The 22,056-nt window shown below is 42.1% G+C and overlaps 1 protein-coding gene and 21 non-coding genes across 28 annotated transcripts in view; 1 reads left to right on the top strand and 21 right to left on the bottom strand.

The window, feature by feature from the left end:
- cfap54 (cilia and flagella associated 54) overlaps nucleotides 1-22,056 on the top strand; it is a 72,130-nt gene that overhangs the window by 13,725 nt on the left and 36,349 nt on the right. For 3 of the 7 annotated variants that reach the window (XM_033647087.2, XM_078172453.1, XM_078172448.1), the window contains exons 32-54: nucleotides 25-116; nucleotides 223-420; nucleotides 727-896; nucleotides 979-1,133; nucleotides 1,935-2,144; nucleotides 2,348-2,547; nucleotides 3,172-3,307; nucleotides 3,655-3,784; nucleotides 3,992-4,153; nucleotides 4,251-4,460; nucleotides 5,014-5,101; nucleotides 5,265-5,435; nucleotides 5,538-5,604; nucleotides 5,775-5,960; nucleotides 6,053-6,139; nucleotides 6,234-6,353; nucleotides 6,713-6,760; nucleotides 7,216-7,357; nucleotides 9,182-9,345; nucleotides 9,485-9,639; nucleotides 9,734-9,857; nucleotides 10,158-10,317; nucleotides 10,734-10,891. In XM_033647087.2, the coding sequence (XP_033502978.2) occupies nucleotides 25-116; nucleotides 223-420; nucleotides 727-896; nucleotides 979-1,133; nucleotides 1,935-2,144; nucleotides 2,348-2,547; nucleotides 3,172-3,307; nucleotides 3,655-3,784; nucleotides 3,992-4,153; nucleotides 4,251-4,460; nucleotides 5,014-5,101; nucleotides 5,265-5,435; nucleotides 5,538-5,604; nucleotides 5,775-5,960; nucleotides 6,053-6,139; nucleotides 6,234-6,353; nucleotides 6,713-6,760; nucleotides 7,216-7,357; nucleotides 9,182-9,345; nucleotides 9,485-9,639; nucleotides 9,734-9,857; nucleotides 10,158-10,317; nucleotides 10,734-10,891 (3,333 nt within the window). The remainder of the gene's footprint in view (nucleotides 1-24; nucleotides 117-222; nucleotides 421-726; nucleotides 897-978; nucleotides 1,134-1,934; nucleotides 2,145-2,347; nucleotides 2,548-3,171; nucleotides 3,308-3,654; nucleotides 3,785-3,991; nucleotides 4,154-4,250; nucleotides 4,461-5,013; nucleotides 5,102-5,264; nucleotides 5,436-5,537; nucleotides 5,605-5,774; nucleotides 5,961-6,052; nucleotides 6,140-6,233; nucleotides 6,354-6,712; nucleotides 6,761-7,215; nucleotides 7,358-9,181; nucleotides 9,346-9,484; nucleotides 9,640-9,733; nucleotides 9,858-10,157; nucleotides 10,318-10,733; nucleotides 10,892-22,056) is intronic. The other 4 variants (XM_078172452.1, XM_078172449.1, XM_078172450.1 and 1 more) reach the window with 3 other exon arrangements.
- On the bottom strand, nucleotides 4,671-4,743 carry trnar-acg (transfer RNA arginine (anticodon ACG)). Its single transcript has one exon. It is a non-coding gene; the product is annotated as a tRNA-Arg (tRNA).
- On the bottom strand, nucleotides 11,490-11,562 carry trnar-acg (transfer RNA arginine (anticodon ACG)). Its single transcript has one exon. It is a non-coding gene; the product is annotated as a tRNA-Arg (tRNA).
- trnar-acg (transfer RNA arginine (anticodon ACG)) lies at nucleotides 12,332-12,404 on the bottom strand. Its single transcript has one exon. It is a non-coding gene; the product is annotated as a tRNA-Arg (tRNA).
- On the bottom strand, nucleotides 13,156-13,228 carry trnar-acg (transfer RNA arginine (anticodon ACG)). Its single transcript has one exon. It is a non-coding gene; the product is annotated as a tRNA-Arg (tRNA).
- On the bottom strand, nucleotides 13,432-13,503 carry trnah-gug (transfer RNA histidin (anticodon GUG)). The gene has a single exon. It is a non-coding gene; the product is annotated as a tRNA-His (tRNA).
- Nucleotides 13,981-14,053, bottom strand: trnar-acg (transfer RNA arginine (anticodon ACG)). The gene has a single exon. It is a non-coding gene; the product is annotated as a tRNA-Arg (tRNA).
- trnah-gug (transfer RNA histidin (anticodon GUG)) lies at nucleotides 14,257-14,328 on the bottom strand. Its single transcript has one exon. It is a non-coding gene; the product is annotated as a tRNA-His (tRNA).
- trnar-acg (transfer RNA arginine (anticodon ACG)) lies at nucleotides 14,806-14,878 on the bottom strand. Its single transcript has one exon. It is a non-coding gene; the product is annotated as a tRNA-Arg (tRNA).
- Nucleotides 15,082-15,153, bottom strand: trnah-gug (transfer RNA histidin (anticodon GUG)). Its single transcript has one exon. It is a non-coding gene; the product is annotated as a tRNA-His (tRNA).
- Nucleotides 15,631-15,703, bottom strand: trnar-acg (transfer RNA arginine (anticodon ACG)). Its single transcript has one exon. It is a non-coding gene; the product is annotated as a tRNA-Arg (tRNA).
- trnar-acg (transfer RNA arginine (anticodon ACG)) lies at nucleotides 16,456-16,528 on the bottom strand. Its single transcript has one exon. It is a non-coding gene; the product is annotated as a tRNA-Arg (tRNA).
- On the bottom strand, nucleotides 17,281-17,353 carry trnar-acg (transfer RNA arginine (anticodon ACG)). Its single transcript has one exon. It is a non-coding gene; the product is annotated as a tRNA-Arg (tRNA).
- trnah-gug (transfer RNA histidin (anticodon GUG)) lies at nucleotides 17,557-17,628 on the bottom strand. The gene has a single exon. It is a non-coding gene; the product is annotated as a tRNA-His (tRNA).
- trnar-acg (transfer RNA arginine (anticodon ACG)) lies at nucleotides 18,106-18,178 on the bottom strand. The gene has a single exon. It is a non-coding gene; the product is annotated as a tRNA-Arg (tRNA).
- Nucleotides 18,931-19,003, bottom strand: trnar-acg (transfer RNA arginine (anticodon ACG)). The gene has a single exon. It is a non-coding gene; the product is annotated as a tRNA-Arg (tRNA).
- trnah-gug (transfer RNA histidin (anticodon GUG)) lies at nucleotides 19,207-19,278 on the bottom strand. Its single transcript has one exon. It is a non-coding gene; the product is annotated as a tRNA-His (tRNA).
- Nucleotides 19,756-19,828, bottom strand: trnar-acg (transfer RNA arginine (anticodon ACG)). The gene has a single exon. It is a non-coding gene; the product is annotated as a tRNA-Arg (tRNA).
- Nucleotides 20,032-20,103, bottom strand: trnah-gug (transfer RNA histidin (anticodon GUG)). Its single transcript has one exon. It is a non-coding gene; the product is annotated as a tRNA-His (tRNA).
- On the bottom strand, nucleotides 20,581-20,653 carry trnar-acg (transfer RNA arginine (anticodon ACG)). Its single transcript has one exon. It is a non-coding gene; the product is annotated as a tRNA-Arg (tRNA).
- trnar-acg (transfer RNA arginine (anticodon ACG)) lies at nucleotides 21,406-21,478 on the bottom strand. The gene has a single exon. It is a non-coding gene; the product is annotated as a tRNA-Arg (tRNA).
- Nucleotides 21,682-21,753, bottom strand: trnah-gug (transfer RNA histidin (anticodon GUG)). The gene has a single exon. It is a non-coding gene; the product is annotated as a tRNA-His (tRNA).

The following is a 22,056-nucleotide window of genomic DNA, read 5'->3' as shown; positions in this document are numbered from 1 at the left end:
AATACTTTGTGCTGCTGTTTGTAGCAGAACAAGAAAGCACCTTCACATGATGATGCAAGAAAGAAACTGAAGCAGAATATGCCACAAAGCATGCTTAAGAGACTGAGAACAAGCAGGTACAGTATGTGTGTGTTGTGTTTATTTGCCTGTGTTTGTGTGTAATTTGTATATGTAGGTTCATATAACCACATGTGCACTGGACGTCTCTCCATGTGTATATAGAGAAATGCAGGTTGTGGAGAACCTGCTGAGCATGATGTCGTCTGTGGTGCAACGTCACAAGAACCAGCTTAAGCTGAGGAACGTGTGCTGCGAGGAGAGAGTGTGGAAGTCTCAGCTCAATTACAGCATGGCTGAGGCACATTTAGCACAGCTGTACCAGGGTCTGGACCAGCTGTATGGAGGAGCCCTGCAGCACAGGTTCACCTACACGATACCAGCTGCTTTACTTCACCTTTGCTGTTGCTTTCTAGGAACTATTGACAGGTTACACCGAGGGGTTGCCACAATTACACTAAGAGACATATTGTTGCTGATTGGCCTTTAGCAGGGTTGCATTGTTTTTGGGAGACATTTAGTCTTGATTTTGGTATCAGAAGTCAGATATTGTAGTAGTTCTCGTCATTATTGCCATAATTACTGTTTAAAATATAGATAATCCTGCATAAACTGTATATTCCTGTGTGCGTGCCAATAATATTCTGTTCTATATGTGCTTTGTTTCAGTTACAGTCAGTTAAATCCCTTGTGTTTCTCTCTGGCCTACTCTGGTGTCCTGGTGTGGAAGTCACAGCGACAGCAGTCCTCTAAATATGAGGTTACCTCAGAGCGAGACCCCTCTCACTCTGGTCTGAGGGAATATGTGGCTTTACACAAAGAGAGGAGCACAAAGGAGGGTGAGAAAAACTCCTTAAAAATCTAGAAGAAAAACTATCACCTGGTGTGTGTTTTATCACTTGTTTCAATATTTTCCTCCAGCAGTCAGAGTGGATGACTCTGTCACAGAAGAGAGTTGTGAGGATGGAGAGGACTCCTCTGGAATTGTGGAAGAGCAGATTGAGACACACAGAGTCACTGCTGCCTCTCTGCTGGACTCACTTAACAAAGCTGCTTTACATCTCAGAAGGGCCATGGTAGTGCACACACAAAAGCAGACATGCTCTCACACACAATAGAGGTGTGAATGGGCCCAAAAAATCAGGCCTGACCCTACATGAATCCGCCCAGTATCTGTTCTGGGCCTGAGCCTGATTAAAACCTAAATTTCAACTGTAAAAGAAATATTAATTATATTTTTTATATGAAAACATTTATTACAAGCAAAGGGCTGATGTATTTCCTCGCACCACTTGTCCTTCTTCTCTTCCTTATTTTAATAGTCTGTCGTCTGGTGCCTGATAGGTTCTATCCATGGCGATGTGATGCGCAGATGATGATCACTGCTCTTCACTGCATGTTTCGCACATCTTTCCCACTGCTGGGGAGGCAAAGGAATGCTTCCCCTGCAGCCCCTCTCTATCTCTCTTTCTCTCGTAGTCCGTTTCTCTTTCATGTGCGCTTTATCTTTGTCCCCTGGTTCTTAACTATATTACTCTATTATTCACTCACTTTCCCTCTCTCAGTCACAGTCCCCCCTCTTTCTTCCTCTTTTCCTCTTGATTCAGTCCATTAAAACTCATGTCATTTATGCATGAGAACTGCCAGTTACATTAAAAAAATAAATAAATAAAATAACACAGCTAAATTGGTGAGAATCTGGCCTGATTCAAGCCCGGGGGCAATAATGAGAAATTACAGCCCTGCCTGGTTCGGGCCAGGTTGGGCCTAATCAGGCTCTGGCAATGAATCAGAGCTCTAACAGACAAGTACAGAAATGTGGACATCACGCGTGACTATACAGTCTTAATCCTGGTATTGTATTTAATATTTTTCAGGTGTTGGCACATCGTGGCAGCCACTGGACCACTCTGCAGCGTGTGTGTCAGACTGTGTGGGACCAAAGCTGTAGAATCAATGTCCTAGAGCAGGGAGTTGCTCAACTTGAACCTCCCTCCCCAATCACAGCAGACCAACTGCACACCACCTTCACCCCACTACTGGTGCTGGCCACTGACCTAATCATGGACATGATGAAGAGACTTGAGGTAAGTGTCACATACAGCTATACACATACATACTGTAGCTGCTTGTTTAAAACAACTCAAACACATAATTGTTCCTTTTTACCAAAGTATGAAAAGCAAACCTTTAGCAGCCTAAAGCAAAAACACATTTACAACCACAAAGTGAACATGACACAGTCATGTTTGTGACTTTCATCATCATCTTTCATCTTTTTCCCTGCTAGCTGTGGAGTTTGTATGACAGTGACCTGACTGAGGAGGAGCTAGAGTCCAGTCTTCACTTCTCATCCCCTCTGGATAACAGCACACTGGTGGACCTGCGTTGGGTCTGCACCCTGGTGCTGCACACTCTGGAGCGTCTTCATTACAGTGAAAAATGGGAAAGCCTGGCCCACTTTGCCTTAGTTTTCAACTCACACACTCGGTCAGTAAGACTTTTTTTTTTTTTTTGCGCAAAGCACAGACTATATTGCAATCATAAATCTACAAGTGGGTTAAGATTTAGTAATAAATGGTTCTGTATAGTAATGTTCAAGAGCAAGGAGTAAAGGTTTTGGGCCGGTTGTTATCATTAAAGAGAGATTTGTGTGGAGCTTTTAAAATACAAGACTTTAAAGACCAAGATAACATAGCACACAATCACTACAGCATAATATACAGAAATCCTACAAGAAACACTTAAATAAACATTTTAAGTGGAATTAAACAAAAAATGTCTCTTTAGATTTAACATTGCCATATTTTTTGAAAATCTGAATCAGAGAGTCACCTATCATGGAAGCTTCTTGGTAGCCAAGTAGTTAGAGGGCATACAATATAACTGCAACGTCCCAGGTTTGATTCTAGCCTTGGGACCTTTGTTGCACATCACACCCCTCTTTCTCTCTTTCACGCATTTCTACACTGTCCCTAGTCAAATGAAGGCAAAACTGCTTAAAGAATTTCAGAGTCACCTGTCTCAGAGTACATACTCATGATTCTGTGTGTGTGTGTGTGTGTGTGTGTGTGTGTGTGTTTATGTGTGCCTGTATCTTTATGTCTGTCGCAGAGAACGTTATGCCTTGACCGTAACTCCTCTACTAGTCCATGCTCAGAGGAGGCTGCTCGAAAGAATTAGTTCTTTTGGAGGACCACCAGTTCCTCAACCACACCATGTCAAGACACAGAAGGCCACTGGAAAGGAGGTGGCACATACCCACACACACAGTTAAAAACTGTATGATAGTCAAAATCAAAGGGTAACAATGAAAAGCAAGCCAATTAAACAAATACCTTTTAACCAATGCCATGGGATATTTCATTACTTTGCAAAATTAAAGAGAAACCCAAATTATTTTCAGGTTTTACCTCTTCATTTTTGATTGAGAACGTCTTGAGAGCTTAAACAGTTATCATTCAGTTCCATAGAATCTAGAAAGTCAGTCATTGAAAGTGTAATAACTAAATCATTAATCTCTTTTGTGTACACTTATGCATTATGTGTATTGTACTGTATGCATATATATTTGGTGCTTTCTTTTCTTTATTTTAGGTAACTTACAGAAGCTACGCAGACTCCCAGCTGCTCATTGGGCGGAGCCCTCACCCTGCACAGCAGCTGCCCAGTCGCAAAAAAGCAGCACTCACAAACTCTACACACCCAGATGTAGTTGATCTTAAAGGTTTGAAGTGCCAGCCTCGTGTCTTATCATAACGAAATATTTTAATCACACAAACAATAGTCTGTAGGCTTTTGTAAATTGTGATGGCTGCCTTATAATTGAAATGTTCCAAATATTAAAAAAAAAACATAGTTAATGGTGGAATGGTGAGATACTATGGTATGAATTGTGCAAAATGTTTTCATGCATATTTGTTCTGTGTCTAAGATTCAGAGAAACAGCGCTCCATGTCCCTTGTTTGCGTTCCTCTGGATGTGGAAGACACGCTGAGCTCTTACCGTCAAGCTCTTGAGAGAAGACCACATTGTCTGCACGTCTTCCAGCATAGCCGCTCATTACTGCTGCTACTTCTTGCATACACAAATCCCTGTGAGTTCAGGGCTTTTTGATTTGACACACACACACTCACTCACACAACAGCTGTTTGAAATCCTCACTGTTTGCATTAATTTGTGCCTCTTTCCAGACTTTGCGACACAGTTGCAGCACTGTCAGAGCAGAAGTCTCACCCATTCAGCAAGCCTGGTTGATTTCAGCCCCTTAGTTTTGCCTACTCCAAACATCCAACCTTGCAGCCTGACCGAGGAGGACTTCAGTACTCCAAATGCTCTTTACAGCATTCCCATCGGCCCTGACCACTTGCCAACTGTCAAAGCTGCATACTCCATCTCCATTAGTAAGAGCACACAATACTAAATACTAAAAACCCACAGAAGGATGATTAGCAAGTTACACTAGAGACCACAGCAGAGGTTTCACAATGGTTCAAATCCCTTTTTAGCACATGGCGAAAGGCCATTTATCCATCATGTGGCTTTTTCCAGTGGTAAATTTCCTTTGAGGGTCCGTAGATGAGGAACAAGTAGTTACCGGTTAAAAGTTTGTACGAGCTAGCCAGGAGTTGAACCTAGAATCTTCTGATCCGTAGTCAGACGCGTTATCCATTGCGCCACTAGCCCCTATGTACAGCTGTAGTTGGGAACAGCTACATCGTCACAAAACTGCATGTAAGCTTTTGTTGTTCACTTTGGTGTGGAAGTGTGGAAAACATTTACGTTAAGAAGACATGTATTGTCAAATTGTCAATAGGTGGGACACTGAGTTAGACGTGTTACAGAGACTACCAGCAGATTGCATGACGAGATAATAGCATGAAACATCTGGATGTGTCTTGCTATCAGGGTCCTAAAGGTCTTACTTTTCTTCATCTCCATCCAACTTTTCTTCAGAGTATCTCCAGGCCAACAATCATGACTCCCTCAGAGTTCTGGCACTGCATGAGATGGGAAACCTACAGTTCTACAGTGGAAACACACGGTAAGAATCTGTTTGCTGAGTAGGAATGTGTGTGTGGGTGTGTTGATGTAAGCCTTCAGCCGTTTAACTACAGTTACACAACAAAGGTCTGTGAGTTGAGCTTTTCGTCATTTTCCTTACAATCTTATAATAACTAAATTCCTGCCTGTTTTTTTATCCCCAGGGCTGCACACTCATACTGGAGTAAAGCTGTAGACTGTGCCTTACAGTGCTCAGGTGCTGTAGAGAAATGGGACGGTTTGTCATTTTGGGGTGGCTCCCTACAACAAACTCTGCAACAGGCTGGCATGTGGGGATGTCTACAGGCTGCTGGGCTCACTGGCAAGATTGCACAGTAGGTTTCAACGAGGTTCATAATTGATTTTATATGTTTTGTTTGTGTTGCAAGCATCCCTTTAAATCTACCTGCTCCTGAGGGACGTGTTTTTAACTACAGGTATATCTTAACGTCTGATATCAGCCAACGGACCAAGTGCTGTCTAATGTCTGCACACCTGTTTAAGGTAATACTTAAAGTGGATGTTGATCTCTCTCTTAAACACGGTTTTTACTTTTGTTGCTAAATGCACCATTGAGGAAACAATGACAGGAGAAGTTTTTGCTTTCATGACTGTATACTGTAAGTTATTATGTCTGACATGCATGTGTGTGTTTGTGTAAACCACTTCTCTAGTGTGTGCTGTGTTGCTCACTGGCTCAGCCCCAGGCCGACCTCCAGTACGCCTCTCACACCATCGAAGATGAACTGCTCCCAGGAGTTGACCCGTTCTCTGAACCCCACAGGGTTCACCTTAGCACCACTGTAACCAGCCTTAACTTTGTCTGCCACTGGCTTTTCACCACAGGCTACTATATCACGGTAAACACGTAAACACTGTCTGTCTGTCCCCATTTTGAACTCCAATTCTCAAGATAAATAATTGACTTGTTAAATCATCCTTGTTATTTCAGCTGCTGCCCATACTCGCCCTTTACCTTCATTTTGTGGGGACTGTGTGCAGAGATTTCCAACGCTATGTTGAGGGCAAAATACTTAAGGTCAGCATTTGAGTTGGCTTCTATATGTACATGTAAATGTTATTCCTGTCGTGGTTGTGGTGGAGTTTTCAGTCTGGGTTGCTGTTTTCTGCAGATGCGTGCCCTCACAGAACTGTGTCTGTTCACTGAAGCTGTAAAGGAGGCACTTCAGCTCACACAAGGAACAGGAGTCCGTCTGCCTCATGGTTACAACATTGCCAAAGACAATCTCCAAGTAAAAACACATATGTTTTCTCTTAGCCTGTGCAAGCTGGTACTGTACCTTTGATAGTGTTGCATTTTGGTGTTATTAACATACCTTATGCACACTTTTAGTGTTGACCTTGTGTTTATAATACTGTAAATCTGAATCTTTCATGGAATATGAGAAGGTTGTTTACCTTTCACCCTCTTAGAGAGATATGTGTACCTGCTATTTCCAACCTAATTTAAACATTAGTGGAAGACTGTACAGTATTTCTGGAAAACTATTAAACTTTTTTTTTTGTTCTAGTGCTGTCTCTGCACACTATAAAAGGTATTGTTAGGTTCCTTGTTTGTATGATTATATTACAAATTGTGCTTATTCTGCAGCCTGTGAGGATGTTCTACAGCAACAAGTCTCTCTTGGACAATTCTGAGGTACTTTTTTATATATGGTTTCAGTAGATTTCTGAAAAGTGAATTATTCCTATTTAGATTTCAAATTAAATGTCCTGTTGTTTTTGTTGGAAGAATTGTTGCACAAATAATTTTTAAAAGGACTAACGAGACTGTCCCATTTTGTATGGTGCAGGTGCAGTTTTATTTGCTTTTATAATATAACAGAATCACCTCATCCTCCTAACCCTAACCCACTCCCTGCCATTTGGTCTTTGCGACATATTCAAAAACGTCAGTCAGCTAACACACTCACATGAATGCACTGACAAAAAATACACACACACATAAACACGTAAAAAATTTACATATCCTTCCATAAGTAGGCAAAAATGCTTGACTGACCTGTTCACCGTCTCTGTGCTGCTGTTTCTGCATTATATTTGACAAATTAACATATCGTTAATGTAATTTGTGTGGTTGTGGTTTGTGGTTAGGCTTTGGAGGAACTTGTGAACTGTGACTTTGCTCCAGAGGTCCAAACCCTGTATGGATCCACATTGTGCCTCCGATTCAACCTTGCTCGTGTTCAACTCATCCTGGCACTCACTAACACTGTACATAGCCCCTCTGTTCCAGGTCTGTATGCAAGTGTATTTTCTTCTCTCTGTTTTTTATGTTGGGTTAATTATTTGCATCATGTTACATGTTTAACCAAATAAGGTTATATTAATAAACAGACAATAGGGTAAGATACATACTGTTAAACTAGTATACATAAGCACATGACCTTTTGTGTTCTTCATTTCACCAGATGTTCAGCATCCAAAAGGGTCTGTGTATCTTTTTAAATAAACATGAAAAATCAACCAATTTATGTCTAAGAATGGTTATGTAATAGGTAAAATAGGTAAAGGTTATTTTTAGGGATGCACCGAATATTCGGTACCCGAATATATTCGGCACCCGAATATATTCGGCCGAATATTGCAAAAAAACACACATTCGGTATTCGGTGGAATAAGTTAAAAGCAAGGCCGAATAATAGTGGCGTGTTTTGATAACGCAATCAAACGGCGTGCCGTGACCGGCGGAGTAAAATGTCGGCAGTGTGGCGATCCGTCCGTCACGGCACTCACATTTGTGACTAAAAATAGTTTTGAGTGAGCCAAATAGGCTTAAATCATTCAGCACGCTGTGCGAGCAGCCTACAGATTTCAACCAGCAGCAGAAACGAAAGGCGAATCCCACCGATTGTGGGTTGAACGGGGGTCACAGACACAGACAGTAACGTTAATGTATTCCTGTCAAATACGGCGGCCATCGGCTTACCGGGCGATGGAGAAGTCGGTTCCAATAATATCCTCTTCTTGGTGTCATGACTGCCCAGAAGTACCTGAACAGCCGAGCCAGCCGAACACAAGTATGTGATGTGTCAGAGGAGAAACGAGCCTTTCACATTTCTCTCTTTCTGGCAGTAACAGCCCGCAAACCTCACCGCACTTTAGGGACTGTTCATTACTTATGAAGGGACTGTTCTTTACTTGTCAGGGGAGGAGGGTGGCTGGTTGATTTTTATTTTATTTATTTATTTTATTTTGATCCCCCTATGTTCATCACTTATTGATGCTGTTTTTGAAGTATGAATAAGTCAATAAGTAATTTATTCCATTGAAATATCATTGATGTATTATAGAAAAGTGATTTATCTTTTTATAAATGACAAAAGGCACATCTGCCTCATTTTCGCTGTGGTATCGTGATACTACTCAGAACCATGATATTTTCATTGGTATCGCACAGTGGGTCCCAATTTTGATACCGTGACAACACTAATCTGGAGGGGGTTCATCTGCAAAAACTAATGAAAAACTAAATGATATTCGGTATTCGGTACTCGGTATTCGGCCAAGTGTTTAATAATATTCGGCTTCGGCTTCGGCCACAAATTTTCATTTCGGTGCATCCCTAGTTATTTTATAATTTTTGGATATGAGTAACCACTTTTAGTGTTGTAGGGCTAAATAAGAGTCTTTCACTGCATTGTGAGACTACATCTGCATATGCACTGGCCTGTAAAGGCCCTGACACACCAGGCCAACAGTCGGCAGTCGGTCAGTGTTGGGCCGTTGGTGACTGTCTGTTGCCTTAGACACCCTGGTGTTTCCCGCTGTGTTGGCCCCCATTGGCCGTTGACAGTCCTTGACAGCCCTTTTTGGCTTTTTTCAGCTGATTCAGAATGTTGAATTGGCATCAGAGACAATGGAGCCTGTAGGTGAATGAAATCACTCTAATTGGCAGTTCAGCTTAGTGCACAAGAAGAGAAATGGAAGTGAGAAAAGTAAATAAAGGGTTGAAGTCAAGAGGGAGTGAGATCGAAACAAACTTGTTCATAAGGTTATTATTTTGCTTTAGCCATGTCTTAATGGTTTGTGTTCACTTTGTTCTTTCAATGTCTTTCAGATGATGCTGAAGGAGAAGCTTGTGCCAGCACAACAACTTGTCTGGTGGACTCAGAACCCCATGAACAGGACAGGCTGGACACTGAGGGCTCCTGTCTACAGACAGAAAAGCCAAAAGTGTTGACCTTTGATACAGAGGAGAAGCTCACACCAGAAAGGATAAAGGTAATATTTATTTGGATTTTTCAGTACATCTTTACTTCATGGGCTTGCCACTAACTGTAATATCAGCATTGAGTTGTTTTATTCTTACTGTTAATTCTAACTTTTTTATGTCGACTTTCTGTCATTTCCTCTGATGTAGTTCATTTTGCTAGAAGGAGCATCCTCCTTGTTGCACTCCATTTCTCAGCAGCTCACTTCTCAGTCCTGTAATGAAGTGGTTAACCTAGAACTGGTGATAGCGTCCAATCTTCTAAAGGCAGACCTATACCTGCAGCAAGGACGTGCTGCACTTAGGTATGTTGGCCTTATTCATGTGTGCTGTGCGTGTATTAACATGCTCATGTTTGTATGTCCTGACCATCCTAACTATTTTATCGTCCTCCTTCAGTTCTGAGACGGCAATTTCATCCTTGGTGCTGATGGAGACGTCTCCTGTAATCATGAGAGGAATCTTACCTGGCGCTCAGAAACCTGCGTCTGAGGTCCTACATGCCCGGACTGGAAGTGAACGAGTAGGATGTTTGTATAGATTAGATGCAGAATTAAATAGTTGTTTTTGGAACAAAATCCAAGCATATGAAATCCCTATCTGTGTATTGTGTTGTCAGCATTACAGAATATGACAACATTACAACCAAAAGTAGAACATGTATTGAAACTGCAGAAACCAATCTGAAAGTGCCAAAATGTGATAATGTCACCTTTTTTCATTTAATGTGAAATATGCACATAACTGGGGCAGTAGAATAGAGATTTATTGTACATGGTTTATGTATATGCATTTGGTAATATGTGTAATATCCTGTCTACAGGGTACTAAAGATTGTGGTGTTTCAAACCCCTTGGATGGAGACTGTCCCAGAGCAGTTGAGGCCGGTGAGAGAATTGGAATTCCTCTGTGGCTGCAGTGCCGTCTGGCTCTGGTCCGCAGCCTGGCTGCACAAATCCCTGGTGCTGCTGCTCTTGTCTCAGGTCTGATCATGCTTTGTGCTGCTTTCTCTTTTTTCTGATTTATGTATTGTATGTTTTAAACAGTTGGACTAATGTCACAAGGATTACAAATGTGAAAACAAGGGTTAGACACATTTTCCTAATATGCAAACTGGCACTGAGTGTACACTTGAAAAATATGTGGAGGACTACTTTACGTTATTTCATTACATTGTTTCACATAACAAGGTTTGGTATATTATGCCCAGAGTGCCCAGTGTTACCAGAATATTTGAGTAGTATTAGAGTATTAAAAAGCGAAGGGTTTACAGTAACGTCAAATGGCTAACTAATGAAACAAAAAACCAGAGACTTCATTAGCTGCATATAGGTTAGTGATATGATTTTGAATATTGCATATTTAGTCTCTGTGTGACAAACGTGATTGTATTTTCAAGGGAAGAACATCAATGAGGAGGCAGCTCAGGTGTTACAGGAGGGTCTTCATGAATGTGCACGCTGGGGAGAACTGGATATTCAAGCCCTTTTGATGGTCGAAGGTGCAGAACTGGAAGCACAGAGAGGCAAGCCTGATGACAGCATGGCAATGCTGCAGGTACCAACACACAGGCACAGAGACCCCTTTTTTGTCACTTTTTATTTTCAAACAAAGATTTGTCCTTCTTTGTTGTTGTTCAACACTTGATACCAGTAGGTGCCTTTTTACACCTGTTCAGGGACAAATTTTCGTTTAAAGGAAAAAGATGATTAGCAAGTTACACAAAAGAGGAAAGGAAAAAAACACTAACGTGTCAGTATGGGTTTTTTTCTAAATGATGTGTGACTTGTGAAAATTGTAACATCCTTGAAATTTGTTAGTGTGAGGAACTTTCCTTGACATTGAGAAACACCCAGAGGTTCACAGGTAGGTATGTAGTATGTAGATGAGGAACATTGGAAATGAGGAACAAGTGATTCCGAGTTAAAGGTTCCTTGAGCGAGCCAGCAGTGGAAACTAGAATCTTCTGATCTGTAGACAGACTTGTTGTTCATTGTGAGTGAGTGTCAATGGTTCACAGCCCTTTGTTTTAGCACATGGTGAAAGGCCATTTACCCATCATGTGGCTCTTTCCAGTTGTCAGTTTTCTTTTGATGGTATGTTGATGAGGATGATTGGAAATGAGGAACAAGTTGTTATGAGTTAAAGGTTTGAACGAGCTAGCCAGGAGTCGAACCTAGAATCTTCTGATCCGTAGTCAGACGTGTTATCCATTGCGCCACTAGCCCTACTTTGAGCCACATTTGGGAACAGCTCATTTCTCACAGTGTTGCATGGAAGCTTTTGTTAATTACTTGGTGGCCAAGTGTGGAAAACGTTGGTCAAGATTTGGGGCCTGGCGCAGGATTTTAGCTTGAGATGTCCAATTCTAAAAAATGTCAAGTGAAGCATGTGACCAGGCTAGAGTAAGTTAAGCAACAACATGAATTAAGTACAGCTTCACACTGATGCCGTGATCCGGATTCGAACCCGGGTTGCTGCGGCCACAACGCAAAGTACTAACCTCTATACGATCACGGCCTCTTGTTTTATTGAGTGCCTCCTTGTTATGACTGTCTATTTGGAAGTCTGAATCCAAACCTTGCTACTATATTATCAGTATGGGTTTTTTTCTAAATGATGTGTGACCTATGAAAATTGTAGCATCCTTGAAATTTGTTAGTTTGAGGAACTTTGCTTGACATTGAGAAACACCCAGAGATTCACAGGTAGGTATGTAGTATGTAGATGAGGAACACTGGAAATGAGGAACAAGTGATTCCGAGTTAAAGGTTCCTTGAGCTAGCCAGCAGTGGAAGCTAGAATCTTCTGATCTGTAGACAGACTTGTTATTCATTGTGAGTGAGTGTCAGTGGTTCACAGCCCTTTGTTTTAGCACATGGTGAAAGGCCATTTACCCATCATGTGGCTCTTTCCAGTTGTCAGTTTTCTTTTGATGGTATGTTGATGAGGATGATTGGAAATGAGGAACAAGTTGTTATGAGTTAAAGGTTTGAACGAGCTAGCCAGGAGTCGAACCTAGAATCTTCTGATCCGTAGTCAGACGCGTTATCCATTGCGCCACTAGCCCTACTTTGAGCCAAGTTTGGTAACAGCTCATTTCTCACAGTATTGCATGGAAGCTTTTGTTATTTCCTTGGTGGCCAAGTGTGGAAAATGTTGGTCAAGATTTGGGGCGTCACGCAGGATCTTAGCTTGAGATGTCCAATTCTAAACCATGTGACCAGATTGGAGCAAGTTAAGCAACATAAATTAAACACAGCTTCACACTGATGCCGTGACCCGGATTCGAACCGGGGTTGCTGCGGCCACAACGCAGAGTACTAACCTCTATACGATCACAGCCTCTTGGTTTATTGAGTGCCTCCTTGTTATGACTGTCTATTTGGAAGTCTGAATCCAATCCTTACTACTATATTATCAGTATGGGTTTTTTCTAAATGATGTGTGACCTATGAAAATTGTAGCATCCTTGAAATTTGTTAGTTTGAGGAACTTTGCTTGACATTGAGAAACACCCAGAGGTTCACAGGTAGGTATGTAGTATGTAGATGAGGAACACTGGAAATGAGGAACAAGTGATTCCGAGTTAAAGGTTCCTTGAGCTAGCCAGCAGTGGAAGCTAGAATTTTCTGATCTGTAGACAGACTTGTTATTCATTGTGAGTGAGTGTCAATGGTTCACAGCCCTTTGTTTTAGCACATGGTGAAAGGCCATTTACCCATCATGTGGCTCTTTCCAGTTGTCAGTTTTCTTTTGATGGTATGTTGATGAGGATGATTGGAAATGAGGAACAAGTTGTTATGAGTTAAAGGTTTGAACGAGCTAGCCAGGAGTCGAACCTAGAATCTTCTGATCCGTAGTCAGACGCGTTATCCATTGCGCCACTAGCCCTACTTTGAGCCACGTTTGGGAACAGCTCATTTCTCACAGTACTGCATGGAAGCTTTTGTTATTTCCTTGGTGGCCAAGTGTGGAAAATGTTGGTCAAGATTTGGGGCGTCACGCAGGATCTTAGCTTGAGATGTCCAATTCTAAACCATGTGACCAGATTGGAGCAAGTTAAGCAACATAAATTAAACACAGCTTCACACTAATGCCGTGACCCGGATTCGAACCGGGGTTGCTGCGGCCACAACGCAGAGTACTAACCTCTATACGATCACGGCCTCTTGTTTTGTTGAGTGCCTCCTTGTTATGACTGTCTATTTGGAAGTCTGAATCCAAACCTTACTACTATATTATCAGTATGGGTTTTTTTCTAAATGATGTGTGACCTATGAAAATTGTAGCATCCTTGAAATTTGTTAGTTTGAGGAACTTTGCTTGACATTGAGAAACACCCAGAGGTTCACAGGTAGGTATGTAGTATGTAGATGAGGAACACTGGAAATGAGGAACAAGTGATTCCGAGTTAAAGGTTCCTTGAGCTAGCCAGCAGTGGAAGCTAGAATCTTCTGATCTGTAGACAGACTTGTTATTCATTGTGAGTGAGTGTCAATGGTTCACAGCCCTTTGTTTTAGCACATGGTGAAAGGCCATTTACCCATCATGTGGCTCTTTTCAGTTGTCAGTTTTCTTTTGATGGTATGTTGATGAGGATGATTGGAAATGAGGAACAAGTTGTTATGAGTTAAAGGTTTGAACGAGCTAGCCAGGAGTCGAACCTAGAATCTTCTGATCCGTAGTCAGACGCGTTATCCATTGCGCCACTAGCCCTACTTTGAGCCACATTTGGGAACAGCTCATTTCTCACAGTATTGCATGGAAGCTTTTGTTATTTCCTTGGTGGCCAAGTGTGGAAAATGTTGGTCAAGATTTGGGGCGTCACGCAGGATCTTAGCTTGAGATGTCCAATTCTAAACCATGTGACCAGATTGGAGCAAGTTAAGCAACATAAATTAAACACAGCTTCACACTGATGCCGTGACCCGGATTCGAACCGGGGTTGCTGCGGCCACAACGCAGAGTACTAACCTCTATACGATCACGGCCTCTTGGTTTATTGAGTGCCTCCTTGTTATGACTGTCTATTTGGAAGTCTGAATCCAAACCTTACTACTATATTATCAGTATGGGTTTTTTTCTAAATGATGTGTGACCTATGAAAATTGTAGCATCCTTGAAATTTGTTAGTTTGAGGAACTTTGCTTGACATTGAGAAACACCCAGAGGTTCACAGGTAGGTATGTAGTATGTAGATGAGGAACACTGGAAATGAGGAACAAGTGATTCCGAGTTAAAGGTTCCTTGAGCTAGCCAGCAGTGGAAGCTAGAATCTTCTGATCTGTAGACAGACTTGTTATTCATTGTGAGTGAGTGTCAATGGTTCACAGCCCTTTGTTTTAGCACATGGTGAAAGGCCATTTACCCATCATGTGGCTCTTTTCAGTTGTCAGTTTTCTTTTGATGGTATGTTGATGAGGATGATTGGAAATGAGGAACAAGTTGTTATGAGTTAAAGGTTTCAACGAGCTAGCCAGGAGTCGAACCTAGAATCTTCTGATCCGTAGTCAGACGCGTTATCCATTGCGCCACTAGCCCTACTTTGAGCCACATTTGGGAACAGCTCATTTCTCACAGTATTGCATGGAAGCTTTTGTTATTTCCTTGGTGGCCAAGTGTGGAAAATGTTGGTCAAGATTTGGGGCGTCACGCAGGATCTTAGCTTGAGATGTCCAATTCTAAACCATGTGACCAGATTGGAGCAAGTTAAGCAACATAAATTAAACACAGCTTCACACTGATGCCGTGACCCGGATTCGAACCAGGGTTGCTGCGGCCACAACGCAGAGTACTAACCTCTATACGATCACGGCCTCTTGGTTTATTGAGTGCCTCCTTGTTATGACTGTCTATTTGGAAGTCTGAATCCAAACCTTACTACTATATTATCAGTATGGGTTTTTTTCTAAATGATGTGTGACCTATGAAAATTGTAGCATCCTTGAAATTTGTTAGTTTGAGGAACTTTGCTTGACATTGAGAAACACCCAGAGGTTCACAGGTAGGTATGTAGTATGTAGATGAGGAACACTGGAAATGAGGAACAAGTGATTCCGAGTTAAAGGTTCCTTGAGCTAGCCAGCAGTGGAAGCTAGAATCTTCTGATCTGTAGACAGACTTGTTATTCATTGTGAGTGAGTGTCAGTGGTTCACAGCCCTTTGTTTTAGCACATGGTGAAAGGCCATTTACCCATCATGTGGCTCTTTCCAGTTGTCAGTTTTCTTTTGATGGTATGTTGATGAGGATGATTGGAAATGAGGAACAAGTTGTTATGAGTAAAAGGTTTCAACGAGCTAGCCAGGAGTCGAACCTAGAATCTTCTGATCCGTAGTCAGACGCGTTATCCATTGCGCCACTAGCCCTACTTTGAGCCACATTTGGGAACAGCTCATTTCTCACAGTATTGCATGGAAGCTTTTGTTATTTCCTTGGTGGCCAAGTGTGGAAAATGTTGGTCAAGATTTGGGGCGTCACGCAGGATCATAGCTTGAGATGTCCAATTCTAAACCATGTGACCAGATTGGAGCAAGTTAAGCAACATAAATTAAACACAGCTTCACACTGATGCCGTGACCCGGATTCGAACCTGGGTTGCTGCGGCCACAACGCAGAGTACTAACCTCTATACGATCACGGCCTCTTGGTTTATTGAGTGCCTCCTTGTTATGACTGTCTATTTGGAAGTCTGAATCCAAACCTTACTACTATATTATCAGTATGGGTTTTTTTCTAAATGATGTGTGACCTATGAAAATTGTAGCATCCTTGAAATTTGTTAGTTTGAGGAACTTTGCTTGACATTGAGAAACACCCAGAGGTTCACAGGTAGGTATGTAGTATGTAGATGAGGAACACTGGAAATGAGGAACAAGTGATTCTGAGTTAAAGGTTCCTTGAGCTAGCCAGCAGTGGAAGCTGAAATCTTCTGATCTGTAGACAGACTTGTTATTCATTATGAGTGAGTGTCAGTGGTTCACAGCCCTTTGTTTTAGCACATGGTGAAAGGCCATTTACCCATCTTGTGGCTCTTTCCAGTTGTCAGTTTTCTTTTGATGGTATGTTGATGAGGATGATTGGAAATGAGGAACAAGTTGTTATGAGTTAAAGGTTTGAACGAGCTAGCCAGGAGTCGAACCTAGAATCTTCTGATCCGTAGTCAGACGCGTTATCCATTGCGCCACTAACCCTACTTTGAGCCACGTTTGGGAACAGCTCATTTCTCACAGTATTGCATGGAAGCTTTTGTTATTTCCTTGGTGGCCAAGTGTGGAAAATGTTGGTCAAGATTTGGGGCGTCACGCAGGATCTTAGCTTGAGATGTCCAATTCTAAACCATGTGACCAGATTGGAGCAAGTTAAGCAACATAAATTAAACACAGCTTCACACTGATGCCGTGACCCGGATTCGAACCTGGGTTGCTGCGGCCACAACGCAGAGTACTAACCTCTATACGATCACGGCCTCTTGGTTTATTGAGTGCCTCCTTGTTATGACTGTCTATTTGGAAGTCTGAATCCAAACCTTACTACTATATTATCAGTATGGGTTTTTTTCTAAATGATGTGTGACCTATGAAAATTGTAGCATCCTTGAAATTTGTTAGTTTGAGGAACTTTGCTTGACATTGAGAAACACCCAGAGGTTCACAGGTAGGTATGTAGTATGTAGATGAGGAACACTGGAAATGAGGAACAAGTGATTCCGAGTTAAAGGTTCCTTGAGCTAGCCAGCAGTGGAAGCTAGAATCTTCTGATCTGTAGACAGACTTGTTATTCATTGTGAGTGAGTGTCAATGGTTCACAGCCCTTTGTTTTAGCACATGGTGAAAGGCCATTTACCCATCATGTGGCTCTTTCCAGTTGTCAGTTTTCTTTTGATGGTATGTTGATGAGGATGATTGGAAATGAGGAACAAGTTGTTATGAGTTAAAGGTTTGAACGAGCTAGCCAGGAGTCGAACCTAGAATCTTCTGATCCGTAGTCAGACGCGTTATCCATTGCGCCACTAGCCCTACTTTGAGCCACGTTTGGGAACAGCTCATTTCTCACAGTACTGCATGGAAGCTTTTGTTATTTCCTTGGTGGCCAAGTGTGGAAAATGTTGGTCAAGATTTGGGGCGTCACGCAGGATCTTAGCTTGAGATGTCCAATTCTAAACCATGTGACCAGATTGGAGCAAGTTAAGCAACATAAATTAAACACAGCTTCACACTAATGCCGTGACCCGGATTCGAACCGGGGTTGCTGCGGCCACAACGCAGAGTACTAACCTCTATACGATCACGGCCTCTTGGTTTATTGAGTGCCTCCTTGTTATGACTGTCTATTTGGAAGTCTGAATCCAAACCTTACTACTATATTATCAGTATGGGTTTTTTTCTAAATGATGTGTGACCTATGAAAATTGTAGCATCCTTGAAATTTGTTAGTTTGAGGAACTTTGCTTGACATTGAGAAACACCCAGAGGTTCACAGGTAGGTATGTAGTATGTAGATGAGGAACACTGGAAATGAGGAACAAGTGATTCCGAGTTAAAGGTTCCTTGAGCTAGCCAGCAGTGGAAGCTAGAATCTTCTGATCTGCAGACAGACTTGTTATTCATTGTGAGTGAGTGTCAATGGTTCACAGCCCTTTGTTTTAGCACATGGTGAAAGGCCATTTACCCATCTTGTGGCTCTTTCCAGTTGTCAGTTTTCTTTTGATGGTATGTTGATGAGGATGATTGGAAATGAGGAACAAGTTGTTATGAGTTAAAGGTTTGAACGAGCTAGCCAGGAGTCGAACCTAGAATCTTCTGATCCGTAGTCAGACGCGTTATCCATTGCGCCACTAACCCTACTTTGAGCCACGTTTGGGAACAGCTCATTTCTCACAGTATTGCATGGAAGCTTTTGTTATTTCCTTGGTGGCCAAGTGTGGAAAATGTTGGTCAAGATTTGGGGCGTCACGCAGGATCTTAGCTTGAGATGTCCAATTCTAAACCATGTGACCAGATTGGAGCAAGTTAAGCAACATAAATTAAACACAGCTTCACACTGATGCCGTGACCCGGATTCGAACCTGGGTTGCTGCGGCCACAACGCAGAGTACTAACCTCTATACGATCACGGCCTCTTGGTTTATTGAGTGCCTCCTTGTTATGACTGTCTATTTGGAAGTCTGAATCCAAACCTTACTACTATATTATCAGTATGGGTTTTTTTCTAAATGATGTGTGACCTATGAAAATTGTAGCATCCTTGAAATTTGTTAGTTTGAGGAACTTTGCTTGACATTGAGAAACACCCAGAGGTTCACAGGTAGGTATGTAGTATGTAGATGAGGAACACTGGAAATGAGGAACAAGTGATTCCGAGTTAAAGGTTCCTTGAGCTAGCCAGCAGTGGAAGCTAGAATCTTCTGATCTGTAGACAGACTTGTTATTCATTGTGAGTGAGTGTCAATGGTTCACAGCCCTTTGTTTTAGCACATGGTGAAAGGCCATTTACCCATCATGTGGCTCTTTCCAGTTGTCAGTTTTCTTTTGATGGTATGTTGATGAGGATGATTGGAAATGAGGAACAAGTTGTTATGAGTTAAAGGTTTGAACGAGCTAGCCAGGAGTCGAACCTAGAATCTTCTGATCCGTAGTCAGACGCGTTATCCATTGCGCCACTAGCCCTACTTTGAGCCACGTTTGGGAACAGCTCATTTCTCACAGTACTGCATGGAAGCTTTTGTTATTTCCTTGGTGGCCAAGTGTGGAAAATGTTGGTCAAGATTTGGGGCGTCACGCAGGATCTTAGCTTGAGATGTCCAATTCTAAACCATGTGACCAGATTGGAGCAAGTTAAGCAACATAAATTAAACACAGCTTCACACTAATGCCGTGACCCGGATTCGAACCGGGGTTGCTGCGGCCACAACGCAGAGTACTAACCTCTATACGATCACGGCCTCTTGGTTTATTGAGTGCCTCCTTGTTATGACTGTCTATTTGGAAGTCTGAATCCAAACCTTACTACTATATTATCAGTATGGGTTTTTTTCTAAATGATGTGTGACCTATGAAAATTGTAGCATCCTTGAAATTTGTTAGTTTGAGGAACTTTGCTTGACATTGAGAAACACCCAGAGGTTCACAGGTAGGTATGTAGTATGTAGATGAGGAACACTGGAAATGAGGAACAAGTGATTCCGAGTTAAAGGTTCCTTGAGCTAGCCAGCAGTGGAAGCTAGAATCTTCTGATCTGCAGACAGACTTGTTATTCATTGTGAGTGAGTGTCAATGGTTCACAGCCCTTTGTTTTAGCACATGGTGAAAGGCCATTTACCCATCATGTGGCTCTTTCCAGTTGTCAGTTTTCTTTTGATGGTATGTTGATGAGGATGATTGGAAATGAGGAACAAGTTGTTATGAGTTAAAGGTTTCAACGAGCTAGCCAGGAGTCGAACCTAGAATCTTCTGATCCGTAGTCAGACGCGTTATCCATTGCGCCACTAGCCCTACTTTGAGCCACGTTTGGGAACAGCTCATTTCTCACAGTACTGCATGGAAGCTTTTGTTATTTCCTTGGTGGCCAAGTGTGGAAAATGTTGGTCAAGATTTGGGGCGTCACGCAGGATCTTAGCTTGAGATGTCCAATTCTAAACCATGTGACCAGATTGGAGCAAGTTAAGCAACATAAATTAAACACAGCTTCACACTAATGCCGTGACCCGGATTCGAACCGGGGTTGCTGCGGCCACAACGCAGAGTACTAACCTCTATACGATCACGGCCTCTTGTTTTATTGAGTGCCTCCTTGTTATGACTGTCTATTTGGAAGTCTGAATCCAAACCTTACTACTATATTATCAGTATGGGTTTTTTTCTAAATGATGTGTGACCTATGAAAATTGTAGCATCCTTGAAATTTGTTAGTTTGAGGAACTTTGCTTGACATTGAGAAACACCCAGAGGTTCACAGGTAGGTATGTAGTATGTAGATGAGGAACACTGGAAATGAGGAACAAGTGATTCCGAGTTAAAGGTTCCTTGAGCTAGCCAGCAGTGGAAGCTAGAATCTTCTGATCTGTAGACAGACTTGTTATTCATTATGAGTGAGTGTCAGTGGTTCACAGCCCTTTGTTTTAGCACATGGTGAAAGGCCATTTACCCATCTTGTGGCTCTTTCCAGTTGTCAGTTTTCTTTTGATGGTATGTTGATGAGGATGATTGGAAATGAGGAACAAGTTGTTATGAGTTAAAGGTTTCAACGAGCTAGCCAGGAGTCGAACCTAGAATCTTCTGATCCGTAGTCAGACGCGTTATCCATTGCGCCACTAACCCTACTTTGAGCCACGTTTGGGAACAGCTCATTTCTCACAGTATTGCAAGGAAGCTTTTGTTATTTCCTTGGTGGCCAAGTGTGGAAAATGTTGGTCAAGATTTGGGGCGTCACGCAGGATCTTAGCTTGAGATGTCCAATTCTAAACCATGTGACCAGATTGGAGCAAGTTAAGCAACATAAATTAAACACAGCTTCACACTGATGCCGTGACCCGGATTCGAACCGGGGTTGCTGCGGCCACAACGCAGAGTACTAACCTCTATACGATCACAGCCTCTTGGTTTATTGAGTGCCTCCTTGTTATGACTGTCTATTTGGAAGTCTGAATCCAAACCTTACTACTATATTATCAGTATGGGTTTTTTTCTAAATGATGTGTGACCTATGAAAATTGTAGCATCCTTGAAATTTGTTAGTTTGAGGAACTTTGCTTGACATTGAGAAACACCCAGAGGTTCACAGGTAGGTATGTAGTATGTAGATGAGGAACACTGGAAATGAGGAACAAGTGATTCCGAGTTAAAGGTTCCTTGAGCTAGCCAGCAGTGGAAGCTAGAATCTTCTGATCTGTAGACAGACTTGTTATTCATTGTGAGTGAGTGTCAGTGGTTCACAGCCCTTTGTTTTAGCACATGGTGAAAGGCCATTTACCCATCTTGTGGCTCTTTCCAGTTGTTAGTTTTCTTTTGATGGTATGTTGATGAGGATGATTGGAAATGAGGAACAAGTTGTTATGAGTTAAAGGTTTGAACGAGCTAGCCAGGAGTCGAACCTAGAATCTTCTGATCCGTAGTCAGACGCGTTATCCATTGCGCCACTAACCCTACTTTGAGCCATGTTTGGGAACAGCTCATTTCTCACAGTATTGCATGGAAGCTTTTGTTATTTCCTTGGTGGCCAAGTGTGGAAAATGTTGGTCAAGATTTGGGGCGTCACGCAGGATCTTAGATTGAGATGTCCAATTCTAAACCATGTGACCAGATTGGAGCAAGTTAAGCAACATAAATTAAACACAGCTTCACACTGATGCCGTGACCCGGATTCGAACCGGGGTTGCTGCGGCCACAACGCAGAGTACTAACCTCTATACGATCACGGCCTCTTGGTTTATTGAGTGCCTCCTTGTTATGACTGTCTATTTGGAAGTCTGAATCCAAACCTTACTACTATATTATCAGTATGGGTTTTTTTCTAAATGATGTGTGACCTATGAAAATTGTAGCATCCTTGAAATTTGTTAGTTTGAGGAACTTTGCTTGACATTGAGAAACACCCAGAGGTTCACAGGTAGGTATGTAGTATGTAGATGAGGAACACTGGAAATGAGGAACAAGTGATTCCGAGTTAAAGGTTCCTTGAGCTAGCCAGCAGTGGAAGCTAGAATCTTCTGATCTGTAGACAG

This window comes from Epinephelus lanceolatus, chromosome 11, assembly GCF_041903045.1.
Source record: "Epinephelus lanceolatus isolate andai-2023 chromosome 11, ASM4190304v1, whole genome shotgun sequence".
In the NCBI taxonomy this organism is placed as follows: Eukaryota; Metazoa; Chordata; class Actinopteri; order Perciformes; family Serranidae; genus Epinephelus; species Epinephelus lanceolatus.
The sequence above is the reverse complement of the archived record's forward strand: the minus strand, read 5'-3'. Positions and strand labels throughout refer to the sequence as shown.